Below are 13712 nucleotides of genomic sequence, written 5' to 3' on the forward strand. Positions count from 1 at the left end.
TAAATTCATATAGTCATGATTTGCTTTTTCCCCCTAGCTCCTGACTGTTCATCTGGAGTATACATAATTTATCCTATGTGTAAAAAATGGGAAGATTCTCAGTAAGTGTCAGGGAAGAGAGTCCTTTTCTAATCAAGGTTAATAAATGTGCTTTAGCTCAGTTATTTCCTGGTAAAGAATACAGTAGTCAGAATTGAAAGAGATGAAATGTTTTTATTAATATAAGTAACCACTGCCTCACACTGAGTGTCTATCTAAAATTTGCATACAGCCATTAAATATTCACTAAGGTAGTACATCTTTCTATAGAAAAGTCTAGTGGAAGAAAAACACTTCTAAATGCTTATTTTGGGGGAAATAGCATCACTGTATATTGGGGAACATGAGCATTTCTGCCATTTCAATATTACAGAGACATTTTGAGGAGAGTTGCTAAGTGCTTCTAATCGGAGTGAGAATTCCACAGCATTTTGAGATTATGACAAGATCAATTTTACTGATCCTGGCAAGACTGAGCATGACTGTCCACTTATTCTGTTAAAAAAAAAAAAAAAAAAAAAGCAACAGCCAGCTTGCCTTGACATGTCACTGGATGATATGTTACCAGTGGGAAAAAGGTTTTCCATCACCAAAAAGTGACTGAAGATACAGAGAAACTATTACTACTGTTGTTTGTATTGCTTCCAGATATATATATATATCTTGTGTAGACACCAGGGTAGGAATTAGCTCCATCCTACTTGAATGCCAGCTTCTGCAAGCGTTAAAAGGGAGAAAAGTATAAATTGATGATCTGCAGGTTTCCAGTCTCTTCTCTTTCTTCAGCATCTGCTTTTCTTTCCTTCTCCCCACACCCCTCTTCTCCCTCAGACTGAGCTTACATCAGTTAACCACTTATTTTTCTCCTATTTATTTAGAACACTTAAAATACTACCAATTCGTCCATCTTTCCCAATGGGGTGAAAAAAAATTCTCCCCTAGGTAGAGGTCTAAATTTCAGATGTATTTCTCCATTTTCTTTCTTCAGAAATGTTCTCTAAGTTGTTTTGAATTAGCATTTGGCAATTTTTAATATATAATCTGGCCACTTAATGGATCCTTCAGACAAAACATGGGCTCAGTGGTTTAGAACAATTCTTCAACTTGGCTTTTGTCACACATCTAATCTTTATTTTAGCAGAAGTACCAAATCATAATAGATAAAGTAATGTGAGAAACGGGCTGTAAAGAGAGAATGTTTGTTGATTTCCTTTCTTTTTATTCCTCAGGAATCTCTCCTATTGGCCAAGTTATTGTGACATGATTAATGGTACAGGTAAGGGCATTTGTTTCGTGGTAATACAATGAACCTGCCTCCCTCTATCGCACAAATTCCACCCCTGTACCTATAGTGTTCTGAAAGTTAAGGATATGCATTTACCTATCTTTAGAACCATGCAACAACATTCAGTCTCTATTGTTACAAGGCTTAGTAAATGTCTGTCTAATGTGATGGGATTTTGGAGGATTATCTCTGAGGACTAGCCTTTCCTGCATGACTAGGGAAACATTTGCTATATAAAAGCTCAACTTCATGAGCCACCTTCCTGGCAAAGTAAAGGGTTAAAAAAAAAAAAACACTTAAAGAGTTTTAAGTTATAAAATATTCACATATTTTATAAGTAATGTACAGATAATTTAAAATTGACAGAATTTTAAAATAAAGATAATTACAAAAGGTAAAACATATTTCAAAATGGGATTTCAAGCTGAGGTAGAATCCATGAAGTCTCAAGACAGCCATCTCTTTTGAATAAATGGTCAGGTTGGCGGGGGAGAACAAAAACTTAAGGTTAGAGGTCTACTCTCCATGAAAAACATGTGCAAAATGAAAATTCTAAATTAGAAGTGGGGAAAAGTAGTATGAACTTAGATTTTACAGCAGGGTTAGATCTGGCTGCTTACTCTCCTTGAAGAAAAGCGAAGGCAAAGTGCAGCTAGACCTATTAGTTAAAGAATTAAGATTTTAAAAAGCAAATGGGAATCAAATACCATGAGGTAATTAAAACTTGAGATGAGGAGAGCTCCCAGCAATGCAGAAGCTGAGACAGAAGCATGAGGTTTCCAAAGTTGGTGAGGCTGTACCTTGTAGGAAAAAATATATAATAAAGATGAAGACAGTTAAATACAAAGTTATGTAAAGGGTACGGAATAAAAAGGAAACACGGGATATTTACTTTTCCAAAGGTACTGTTGGGTTTCACACATCTGTTTAATTTTGTTGCCACTATCTTATAGAAAAAGAACAGCAAAACCTTGTTGAGTTTGCTTTGTACCGAATTTCAAGAAAGCCTCTAAGTAAAGCATTTCTGCAAATAAATTGTCAAGTGCTCTAATGCTACTCACTTCCGTAATTACAGAAGCATAATACTTCAGACCTTAGATACAGAGAAATACATTGTACTGCTCCTAAATACTAAAGGATTCTTTATGGGTTTAAGAAAAAAAACAAGCAATTAAATTCTATCCAAATGCGAGTTTTAAAAGGAGAGGTAAAGGATTCATTAATCACACACACAAAAATAAATATATGAGCATCAAGCATAAAGTTAAAGGTATCTAAGAAGAAAATAGAAGGAAAACAAACTAGGATCAGAGGTAGATTGGACAGGGCAGGGGACTCTGATGTGATCTCTGAAAGAGATTCTTGGTTTATAGCACTGGAGAAAAGAGACTGACAAAACAGAAAAGGTTATGATTATTTAAAAGTGCCTCCTCTGCCTTCTCCAGTAAGTGAGAAGAGACATAAAATGAAAAAATTAATACACATCTGAACTTTAAAAAAAAAGTCAGCATCTTGTAAGTTATTTCCCTGGTAATTAAGAATAGTTGTGGCATAATCTTCAATGATGTTTCAGATGATGAGTCTTAGAGCTTTTTAAATTATTTTTTATATTAGTCACCATACAGTACATCATTAGTTTTTGATGTAGTGTTCCATGATTCATTGTTTGCATATGACACCCAGTGCTCCTTAATACCCTCCTTAATACCCATTACCAGGATAACCCATCCCTCCATCCCCAATCTGAAACCTTCTGTTTCCTGGAGCTTTTTCCTTTTCCTTTAATGGTCACTGTGTTGGGAAGGCAGTTGTAGACAATGTCCATTGAGTGACCTATCTGGAGAGTTCAAGCCATCCTTAAGATCCAGTTCTCTCAATGCCGGAATCAAGTTCCCTGAGATCTTCTATTATATTTCACTTATTACAAGAGTATAAGTGAAATGTAACAAGATCACAAGGCTGAGGCATTTAACCAGAAAAAGAACCCTGAATGCATAATTGAGGGAGGGGTTTTCCTGTTTTCAACAAACACATTCAGTGGTATGGTTCATTTGAGTGAAACTAACTAGAGAACCAAATGCAGGAGTTATCCAGTTATTTCTTCATATATCATGTGTGTGATAGGTATGTTTTCCAAGCGTGTGGAAGAAATTTTGGTTAGTGAATTTTAATAAATGATTTTTTAAAAATATTAATCAGCCATTAGGACAGACTAGTGTATCACTCCCTAAAGAACAACATAAATCTAACAGAAGTTCTAAGGGAACTTCATAGTAAGAAAAGTGCCACCTACTGATGGGGTGAGGGATTTCAAAAACAAACACAATCACAATTTTAACATGTGATTTTGCCATTATTTTTGTAAACTTTCATTTTTAAGGAGTGGGAAGATTTAATATGAAATTAAATACCAAAGAATATATATAGTTAATAGACTTATTGAATAGGATAACTGCTAAGCACATGTTGATATTAAGGAAAGAAATTAAGAAATGGGCTTAATGGAATTATGAATTGAAATGTGCTATAAATATACACATTGTATTTTGTTAATTTTTGTATCAATTACATGCTGAAATGATGGCATTTGAGATATACTGGGTTAAATCAAATATACCTGTTTCTTTTTTTTTTTTTTTTAAAGATTTTATTTATTTATTTGACAGAGAGAGATCACAAATAGGCAGAGAGGCAGGCAGAGAGAGAGAGAGAGAGGAAGAAGTAGGCTCCTTGCTGAGCAGAGAGCCCGATGCGGGACTCGATCCCAAAACCCTGAGATCATGACCTGAGCCGAAGGCAGTGGCTTAACCCACTGAGCCACCCAGGCGCCCTACCTGTTTCTTTTTACTTGCTAAAAAAAATGTGGCTACTGAAGAATTTAAAAATTACATATACAGGTTGCCTTATATTTCTATTGATCATACTGGCATAGAGATCACAGGATTTTTCTAGAATACACGTTACATCTAATCTCTTTTCACTGGCTTGATTTTTAAACAGATGCAGCCTCATTTCCACCTTTTGTTGAGAAGACACGAGTATTGCGTTTCTTTTCCTCTGACATTTGCAGGTAATACAAAGACAATGATGCAGTTCTGGAAGTCAAAACGTGTTTCCCCAAGTGACAAAACACAGACCTAAAGCTCACACTTAATAATGATATTATCTGAGGGAAAAAAGGACACATAGGGAAATTTTTTCCTGCTTTATTCAGAATAAACAAATATTCATAATGTGCTTAATAACTTTTATAAAAATTGACGGTTGCAGATGGATCATATACATTATACGAATTATTTTTTCTCAATTTTTAAGACCTATTTTTCCTTATTTATTTATTTATTGACTACACTAAACTATATTCAATAACAGTCCCATCTAGAAGGTCATGCCCATCTTTCTAATGATGTCCAGAGAAGGGGATGCCATTAACACAGAACAATGGTCACGTGCTCTGCTACTCCAGCCTCTTAAAATTGGTGGCTCCCAGCAGATATCACCAAAGCACTGGAGCCTAGGCCAGTTGAGTCCTAGCCCTGTTCCTAAAGTCTAGATGATGGGAAAACATTTGAAAATATCTCAATATTTTCCTTACCTGTGACATTGAAGAGAGCAGTGTTTCTTTACGTTGAGTTACGTGGGGATTCGAATATGTATTGAGTCCCAGCACATTGCCTTGATGTTGGTGAGTACTTGGTACCTGAAGCAGTCACTTAGGAAATAATGAGATAGGTATATCAAGAACTCACATGCACACGCCGCAGTGTGTACTTGGTCTTCCTCTCCAGGACTGAGTTTTGAAAGAAACAAATTTTAATTGTATTTCATTTAACCTGGCCACAAATAAAAGATTTGAGGGAAGTCATATGAATATTTAATCTATAGAGGAAATGAACTGTGAGGAAAGTCTTCCATATAAATTCCCATGGTAGTTCACAGCAAAAGTTGCTCTTGGAAACTTTTGAGCATAAAGGTAAATACTCAGGTAGTATGTCTTGGTATACCTTGCAGTTTCCCAAGAATTTTTTTCCTGTGAAATAAGTGAGAATTTAAAATTCTGACAAGAGTATCCAAAGCAGTTTCTCTAAATTGAAGCAAGAATAGAAATCTAAAAATAAAAGAAAAAAAATCTCCAGAATGTAGTTCAGTTTCCTTGAATAAAGCTCTTTCTTATCTGTGTTTAGGTCAATCTACGCTGTATTTGGAGCAGACATTAATCTGAAAGGAATCCCTGTCTATAGATTTGTTCTTCCATCCATGGCCTTTGCATCTCCACTTCAAAATCCAGATAACCATTGTTTCTGCACAGAAAAAGTTATCTCAAAAAATTGTACATCATATGGTGTGCTAGACATTGGCAAATGCAAAGAAGGTGAGTGAATGTTCTCAGTGGCACAGTCCATGATACAATTTGCAGTATTCTTTTGAATGCAACCTTTACTCAAGATCCCTTTCCACCAAAAATTTAAAATCAAAGCAAGAAAGCAATAAGGCCAGGAAGTAAATGTGGTGGTAGAAAAGTGTTGTTTTGATTTTGTTTTGTTTTTCAGGTCCCACTTAGTTATTATTAGGTGGCATTATTATTTTCTCTGCTTCTTTGGAAAATACCTATTTAGGTCCTTAGCCCATTTTTTAAAAGGGTTTACATGGTGTGTTTTGTGGGTTTTTTTTTTCTATAAATTCATTGTATTTTTTTAAATAATTTTTTATATTTTATAAACATATATTTTTTATCCCCCGGGGTACAGGTATGTGAATCACCAGGTTTACACACTTCACATCATTGTATATTTTTGATATTAAGTACTGATTGGATATTGGTTTGTAACCATTCCTGTGTCTTTTCAGATAGATAAGATAAAAATAATTCCTAGACTCCTCTGAGCACCCCAACTTATCCATCTTCCATTTTTCTAGCTTTTTCTTCCCAAGAAATTGGTTAATAAAAATATGTTTTCAGTATGTCTTTGAAGCAAGAATTGACTAAAATGCAATTTGGAAGTCTGTCTTATTTAGCTTACCTCCTTCGTACTGGGATTAATGTAATGAAGAAAGAAAACCTCTTAAATTAATTTTCAGTTCACAGATATATCACTGCCTGAAACATGAACATAATGCTTGAAATTTTGTGCTTAGCAGCTAAACTTAACATACTGAAAATTAACACCTAAGGAAGAACAGTAGACATTGGACATTAACTGCCTAGGATGATGAGGAGATTTGTATTTTATTTCTGTACAGTAGTGATCAGGTCATATCATTTCCTCCCCACCTTTATTCCCCAGTCAGTGTGTAAGCCCCGCGATGCCTCCTTTTATTTAAAAAGTTTTTTTTTTTAAGGAAATATTTTCTGAGTGGTATGTGAAATGAGGGAAATGATTTATCCCCAATTATTTTTTTAAATTTGTTTTCAGGAAAGCCTGTATACATTTCACTTCCTCATTTTCTACATGCGAGTCCTGATATTGGAGAACCTATTGAAGGCTTAAGTCCAAATGAAGATGAACATAGCACATACTTAGATGTTGAACCTGTAAGCAAATATATTATTGATTAAACTGAAAGAAAAAATAAATTCTCTCCTTCTTGTTAATCACATTTATTGAACCACAATCTTGATAAATTACTATTTTCATTTCAGTGAAAATTACATTGATTTCTTTCTATTGTTGCTTATAAAATGCCAAAGTCATTAAACCTTGGTTTTTCAGCGTATGGAACTTTATAGGCCTATTCAGTGGTTCGTAAGTCAGGAATATCAATGAGAAAGTTTCTAATTGGCTTAAAACAGTAAATATTAGATAAGCATAAAACAGCAGTTTATGGGACACCTGGGTGGCTCAGTCAGTTAAGCCTCTTTTTTTTTTAAGATTTTTACTTATTTATCTGACAGAGAGAGATCACAAGTAAGCAGAGAGAAAGGGAAGCAGGCTCCCTGCCAAGCAGAGAGTCTGAGGTGGGGCTCGATCCCAGAACCCTAAGATCATGACTTGAGTCAAAGGCAGAGGCTTTAACCCACTGAGCCACCCAAGTGCCCCCCGACTTGCTTTTGGCTCAGGTTATAATCTCATGGGTCCTGAGATCAAACCTGCCTTGTGCTCAGTGGAGAGTCTGCTTGAAGATTCTCTGCCCCTGTCCCTCTCTACTCATACCCTCTTCTCTCTTTTTCTCTAAAACAAATCTTTAAAAAAACACTTTGTAACTATAAATATTGCTTGCCTGAGGAAATAGTGCGTATTATGAGGAATTAAAAGATTTTTATGGATATATGTGAATCGGGGGCAAGATCTATTATAGTTAGTGTGAAGAAAAATCAATAAAAAAGTTAAATATCAAAATTTTAGTGATCATGTGTCAGTTTAAATAATGAGAAAGGTAGTACTATAATTAAACTGATGATACATGGATTCTGAGTAAATATACATTTGATGATGCAGAGTTCAGGAATCTATACGATCAGCTCAGCACTGCAGTATTTTGTTCATTACCCAAAACCATTTTTGGTAGATACCACACATCTAACTAAAACCTTGACATCTGTTTGGGTGAGGAAATTGTGTGCTTACACAGGCGTACCCATGCTTACCTGCATGTACACATGTGATTCTCGTAATACGCAGTGTAATATGTAATATACTTAATATGTCAAAATTAATTTCACAAGTTTCAAGTAGGATAATTTCATCTTAATTTCCAAATAACAATAAAAATTGGGGATTTTTTTAAGTTAATAACTAGTTTGTTCTCTTTTTAGATAACTGGATTCACTTTACGATTTGCAAAACGGCTGCAAGTCAACATATTGGTCAAGCCAGCAAGAAAAATTGAGTGAGTCTCTTGAACAAGTTTATGGTTACCTGATTTTTAGTATTTTCTTGTAAGAATGTGAGTTAGTCTATTAAAGTAAGTGGAAAGAATACAAATTTTCAACTTCTCTTTGGCTTAAGGTCATTAAATCATTATTAAATGTATATGATGATTTTCATTTGTAACTTAGAATTACATCCAGTGTTTATTGAAATGATAACTATACATATTTTGGAGTGTTTTGAGTGTTTGGTGGTATCTCTCATTTTGTAAGCTGTCCAAATATTTCTATGACCAGTTTTTGGAATTCCTATTTCACTTTCCCATTGAGGAAATGGGAAATCTGTGCTTAGAAAAAGTCTGTCTAATTAGAAATAGGTATTGGAAAGTTTTTTAAGAGTGAAAGTTGTCTGAGAAACAGTCACATTAACATTTAAATGATTTATTATAGGGGAAAAAAAAATCAAGGAACTTAACCAAGTTGCAAAAGCAGCTAATTTCTGAACATATATTTACATTAGTACTTATTGAAATTTCTGCCATATATGTGTTTTCATAATTATTTTTTATGTACGTATTACAGAGCATTAAAGAATCTGAAGCGACACTATATTGTGCCTGTTCTTTGGCTTAATGAGGTTAGTATTTTTTAATCTCTGTCATTAAAAGCAGTAAACTTCCATGTATATAAAAAAAGTTTTGGGCGCCTGGGTGGCTCAGTGGGTTAAGCCGCTGCCTTCGGCTCAGGTCATGATCTCGGGGTCCTGGGATCGAGTCCCGCATCGCTCTCTGCTCAGCAGGGAGTCTGCTTCCTCCTCTTTCTCTCTACCTGCCTCTCTGCCTACTTGTAATCTCTCTCTGTCAAATAAATAAATAAAATCTTTAAAAAAAAAAGTTTTTGGTGTCTCAAAACTGAAAATGTATGTATAGTATTTGAAATTGTGTATGTTTTCTTACCCATATAGATGAGTATGATATATATTCTACCTATTTGAGAAAACCCAACCAGACAGAAATACCAAGTTTGTGTTAGTTTTCAGTGTTTTTCTTTTAAAAAGTCAAAGCATTTTCTATCATTTTGCTTATTTTCAAAATTTATCTTTTAAGCACTTTTTCTTGTCATAGTGCTTGTTTTAGGAGAAGTCATATGTACACATAACTCCAAATAACTCAAGACTCCGCGAATATTACATTGTTAATAAAATCAACCAAGCTTGTAAAGACCCGGTTAGAGTAGGTACAGGCCATCTATCCTATTGCCTGATGAGATATTTGTAGTGTAAACCATGGAATTAATTAGCCCTAGAATTAGGAAATGCAGAACATAAAACTTGAGAGGGATCAGAACTGTTGACCTCTGCCACTTCATCTGTCAATAGGAAACATCTATTAGAAAATTGTGGATATGTTAATAAGGCCATTTTGAAGATCAATGAAGCTTAGTATGTTCAATAGCACTATATAACATATTCAAAGGAAAGGGGATTATTACAACATATTCAAAGGGAAGGGGATTATATTTCACTCTGTAAGTATACTACCTTGGTATTTATTGCTGCCCTTGACGTGCAAGGTGAATTCTATTGGCTTGTCTTAAAGATACAGATGACTAATACCTATGCAAGTGTTTGGAGAAAAGAGTAATAAGTAAGTGGAAGGTTTCAAGTATTTTGCTCCACTGATCTACTCCTATAATGCTAATTATTAATCTGATTACAGACTGGTACCATTGGTGATGAGAAGGCAGAAAAGTTCAGAAAACAAGTGACTGGAAAAATAAACCTCCTTGGCCTGGTAGAAATTATCTTACTCAGTGTTGGTGTGGTGATGTTTGTTGCTTTTATGATTTCATACTGTGCATGCAGATCAAAGAGAGTAAAATAAGTAAGTATACCAAGAAATTTATATAGTGCTTCAATAATATTAGTTTTCATATGTTTTCATTTTACTAAAGAGGAGTTACAAATTAGGCTGTGATCATTTCTAGACTTGTCTAGACTACTATCATTTTTAATATACCCTCCAAGTTTTGGGATGTCTAAATTAGAACAAAAACGAAGACTGGACAAGTAAATGTGGCCTGTGAATAGCAAGCAGATCACTACATTACATCTTAAGTTCTGGGAGGAATGAAATAAAAGATGAAATTATCACCTTTGAAAAGTTAGTATGAATATAGCTTTATTCTGACTCTTCATTTCTTGATTCTCACTAATTATAAAGAAATAAAAGGTAATTAATATATCACTGCCTAGAGAAGGTTATGCAAGGGGAAAGGGGGAAAAAAACTTAAGCTAGAAATTAGTAAACAAACAAAAACTCATTACAAAACAATAGAGATAGAAGAAAAATATGCTGTTAAAAGAACACTGAAGTAAAATGAACAAAACTTGTTAATATAAAAACAGAATTGCTGCGTATAGACATGCTGGTCTAAAATTAGGGTGTACACCCCAAATGTTCTGTGGAAGCCCCAATGTATGATTAAGTTGTATGATTTGACTTTGAATATAGCAGTACAAGAGAATATGAAAGGATCATGTTCAACACAACAAAACTAAATTATTCAGTTTAAAGGAAAAATCTCTTAAATGTGGGCAATATTTGAGTTTTAGAAAAATTGTAGAAGTAGTTCAGATCTCTGTGTTTTAGGTATTCGTGCCCATGCCCCCTTGTTCATAAACAGGAATGAAAGCCTGATCCTATCTCCCCTAATGGAAGCCTTTAATCATCATGGGTGGCATTGGTATGGCCTCTAAGGGAGAATTTTCCATTTCCCCCTATGTTTCTTCTACTTCCCCAAATGTTTCCACCAGTCTCTCTTCCCAAGCTCTTCAGAACAACAAAATACAACCTCAGTAAAAGCAATATGCTTACTTGGAAAGTCACAACTTCAAATCATACTGTTGACCCCAAGATGTCTTATATAGAAATTCTGGAGTTGCTACCCATAACTATGGAGCTTTTTACTTTGTACCAAGAATAATCTTGGAAAAAATTTTTTGCTAATTCTTGCTAAACAGTTTTCATGTATTATCACAGTTAATTCCTAATGAAATTTCATGAGTTCCCAATAGTCAGGGACTATTTAGCATTCATTCTATCTTCTGGACACATTCCAGAACATTATAACAGTGCAGAATTGTTCATCTTTAATATGTGAATCAGTCAAATTGATTGCTAAAAAAAAAATGTACAGTGGAATTTTCTGTTCAATATTTTTGTGTGAGATTCACAGCCGGTGTCTAGGAAAGCAGCTGAATCTTGTTCTGATCATTTTAGCCATTATTTATTCACTAGGAAGTAGACTAGATAACTTTGCCTACATACATTCACATTAGAATAGAGGACATATTGCATCACCTTAAGACCTATCATTAACACTGTAAAAAATAAGTTATGATTAGACAAAGATATTCATATGGCAGTTTATCTAATAAATTACTGCAAAAAACTTGTTCTAGTGGGAAAGCATACTTTTCAAAAGGTTGTAGTTGTAATTTGTTTTCTGTATTCTCTAGCACAATTACATGATAAATTTCATCAGTGTTTAACAAGCCCTGAATGTCAAATTTCTTCAGTCCATACATGCCTAAGTTAAGGTGAATAAGTGAAAACTTTCAGAGTGTCTTCGTCAGCAAGTATGTTAGTTTTGCTTTGACATGATGTTGTTACAAGAAAAAGTTACTGCTTTTTATAAAACTATTTCTTTGTAAGAGAAGAAAAATTTTCTTTGCAGATTACTAGTTCTAGAAAAATCATGGAAGATAGATTCCCTTTAATGAGCATCAGTTTTGAATATTATAAAAGTTAGGTCTTTGGATAGATTTGTAAACAGTTGAAAAACTAAGATGGACATACAAGAGGGAATAAAAATGGTGGAGTTAACATATGGTTTTACTCAATGGATCACAGATTAAGCCAATAGTTCTTTCAAAAGCAATAGTGTATACACCTCTAAATGAAAGGTGGCCTGCAGGGATGGCAAAAAGTGGTTTAATTAGCTACCACTCTTTATCTGGCTAATTCTTGAGAGTCAGAAAGTAGCCTTCCATGATTGGGAATATATATATAGTGCCTTATCCATAATGTCCATCTGAGAACTTTTCTTTGTCATTTGAAAAATTAGGCTAAATAATAGAAAGAATGATATCTTGCATATATAGAACATAAATATTACCTGTTTTATTTTTCCACTGCTTTAAAGAAGTAAAATTTCTTCTATTTTTTCAGGCAGTAAATGAGTTTTCACCTTTCTGTACCAGCTACGTCAGGACCTTTGTTACTGTTGGCCTACAAAACGAAGACTTAAGATGCTTTATTTTTTCAAAACATACCTTATCCTCTAGTTAAAGAAATGGTGGCATTTTTTTTTCACTAAGCAGCAGCACATTTCTAAAGGATTTTAAGATGTTGGTAAAATCCACTTTGCACACAAAACTGGAACTTTTTAGAATTCATCATGTGCACAATCAAATTGATTTCAGTTTTTATAGACATGGCTCAAGAATGAACCAACTGTTTTTATTTGGTACTGGTTCACTAACTGGTTCCCTGGTGGCAAATTCAACACAGTGGACATTCTCAACAAATCTTGGACCCAAACTCCTGTCTTCATTATCAAGGGAAAAACATCAGTGTCCCCATTCATTTGCAATAGACTGACCCCAGGACTGTCAGTACATCACAGTTCATGAGCACCGACTATTTTGAAAGACATTTAAGAATGGAAAGTAAAGTTATATATTACTCAAGATTCTCTCTCTATGGAATCCTCTGTACAGCAACTGCAGGCATTGTAACCATTCTCTTACTGTATAACAATATGGGCTTATATTTTGACACTGATTATGCAAACGGACATTGTTTTCAGCACATTTTGGCTCTTCATGTTTAAGGACTTTGCCATCTTCCACATTCTGTAGCTCTTCTGGCAATATGAATATGTGCTCTTTCTACTCAGTTACATACAATTTACACTTGGCACCTTCAGAATACTGTGCTAGGTGTTAAGAGATGTAAATGGTAATAAAAGAATTACTATATGAAAGACTACCAAGCATAGAATGTGCATTAAAGTTATTTTTTGTAATAGTTCTTGCTTTCATAGTCACCTCAGAATGGTCTCAACCATTAAAATACGTTCTTCCTTCCTATACTTTGTGTGGTTCTTCTGTCACAAGACAATTACCCTAGTTTTCTGTAAGAAGTATTCTGTCTGAATCTCCATTTCCTTCTGGCACTATGCTGAGTTCAACCATGACCATTTTGTCCTAGGCTGTTTTTAAGCCCATATGAGGAAAAACAAAAGATATACTCGGTTTCATCCTTGACAGCACTAGGACTTCAATCTAGAGCTTAAGGATTTTTCCTTCTTATTAGGAGACCTACTTTAGGTAAATCTTCTTTCTTTAGCAAGGGTTCACTTAATGCAGAGCACTAGTTCTCCTGAAAAGCTTTCACAGGAAGGGAAAATAGACCACATTCTATCTTGTGTTTTATTCATAGTGGTTTACATGACCAAGTAGTCATAACTGGTTTGGATACTAAAATAAAAAAATAACTTGTTTTTCTCACATTA

The 13712-nt window shown here is 34.4% G+C and overlaps 1 protein-coding gene across 4 annotated transcripts in view; it reads left to right on the forward strand.

The window, feature by feature from the left end:
• The window catches only part of CD36 (CD36 molecule), a 56346-nt gene extending 43059 nt beyond the window's left edge, over positions 1 to 13287 (forward strand). For all 4 annotated transcript variants that reach the window (XM_044245903.1, XM_044245904.1, XM_044245905.1 and 1 more), the window contains exons 8-15: positions 1269 to 1315; positions 4325 to 4394; positions 5509 to 5696; positions 6739 to 6857; positions 8079 to 8152; positions 8715 to 8769; positions 9851 to 10015; positions 12365 to 13287. In XM_044245903.1, the coding sequence (XP_044101838.1) occupies positions 1269 to 1315; positions 4325 to 4394; positions 5509 to 5696; positions 6739 to 6857; positions 8079 to 8152; positions 8715 to 8769; positions 9851 to 10015 (718 nt within the window). In that variant the 3' untranslated portion in view covers positions 12365 to 13287. The remainder of the gene's footprint in view (positions 1 to 1268; positions 1316 to 4324; positions 4395 to 5508; positions 5697 to 6738; positions 6858 to 8078; positions 8153 to 8714; positions 8770 to 9850; positions 10016 to 12364) is intronic.
• The last annotated feature ends 425 nt before the right edge of the window (positions 13288 to 13712 follow it).

The sequence above is a fragment of the Neovison vison genome, chromosome 4 (genome assembly GCF_020171115.1).
Source record: "Neovison vison isolate M4711 chromosome 4, ASM_NN_V1, whole genome shotgun sequence".
Classification (NCBI taxonomy): Eukaryota; Metazoa; Chordata; class Mammalia; order Carnivora; family Mustelidae; genus Neogale; species Neogale vison.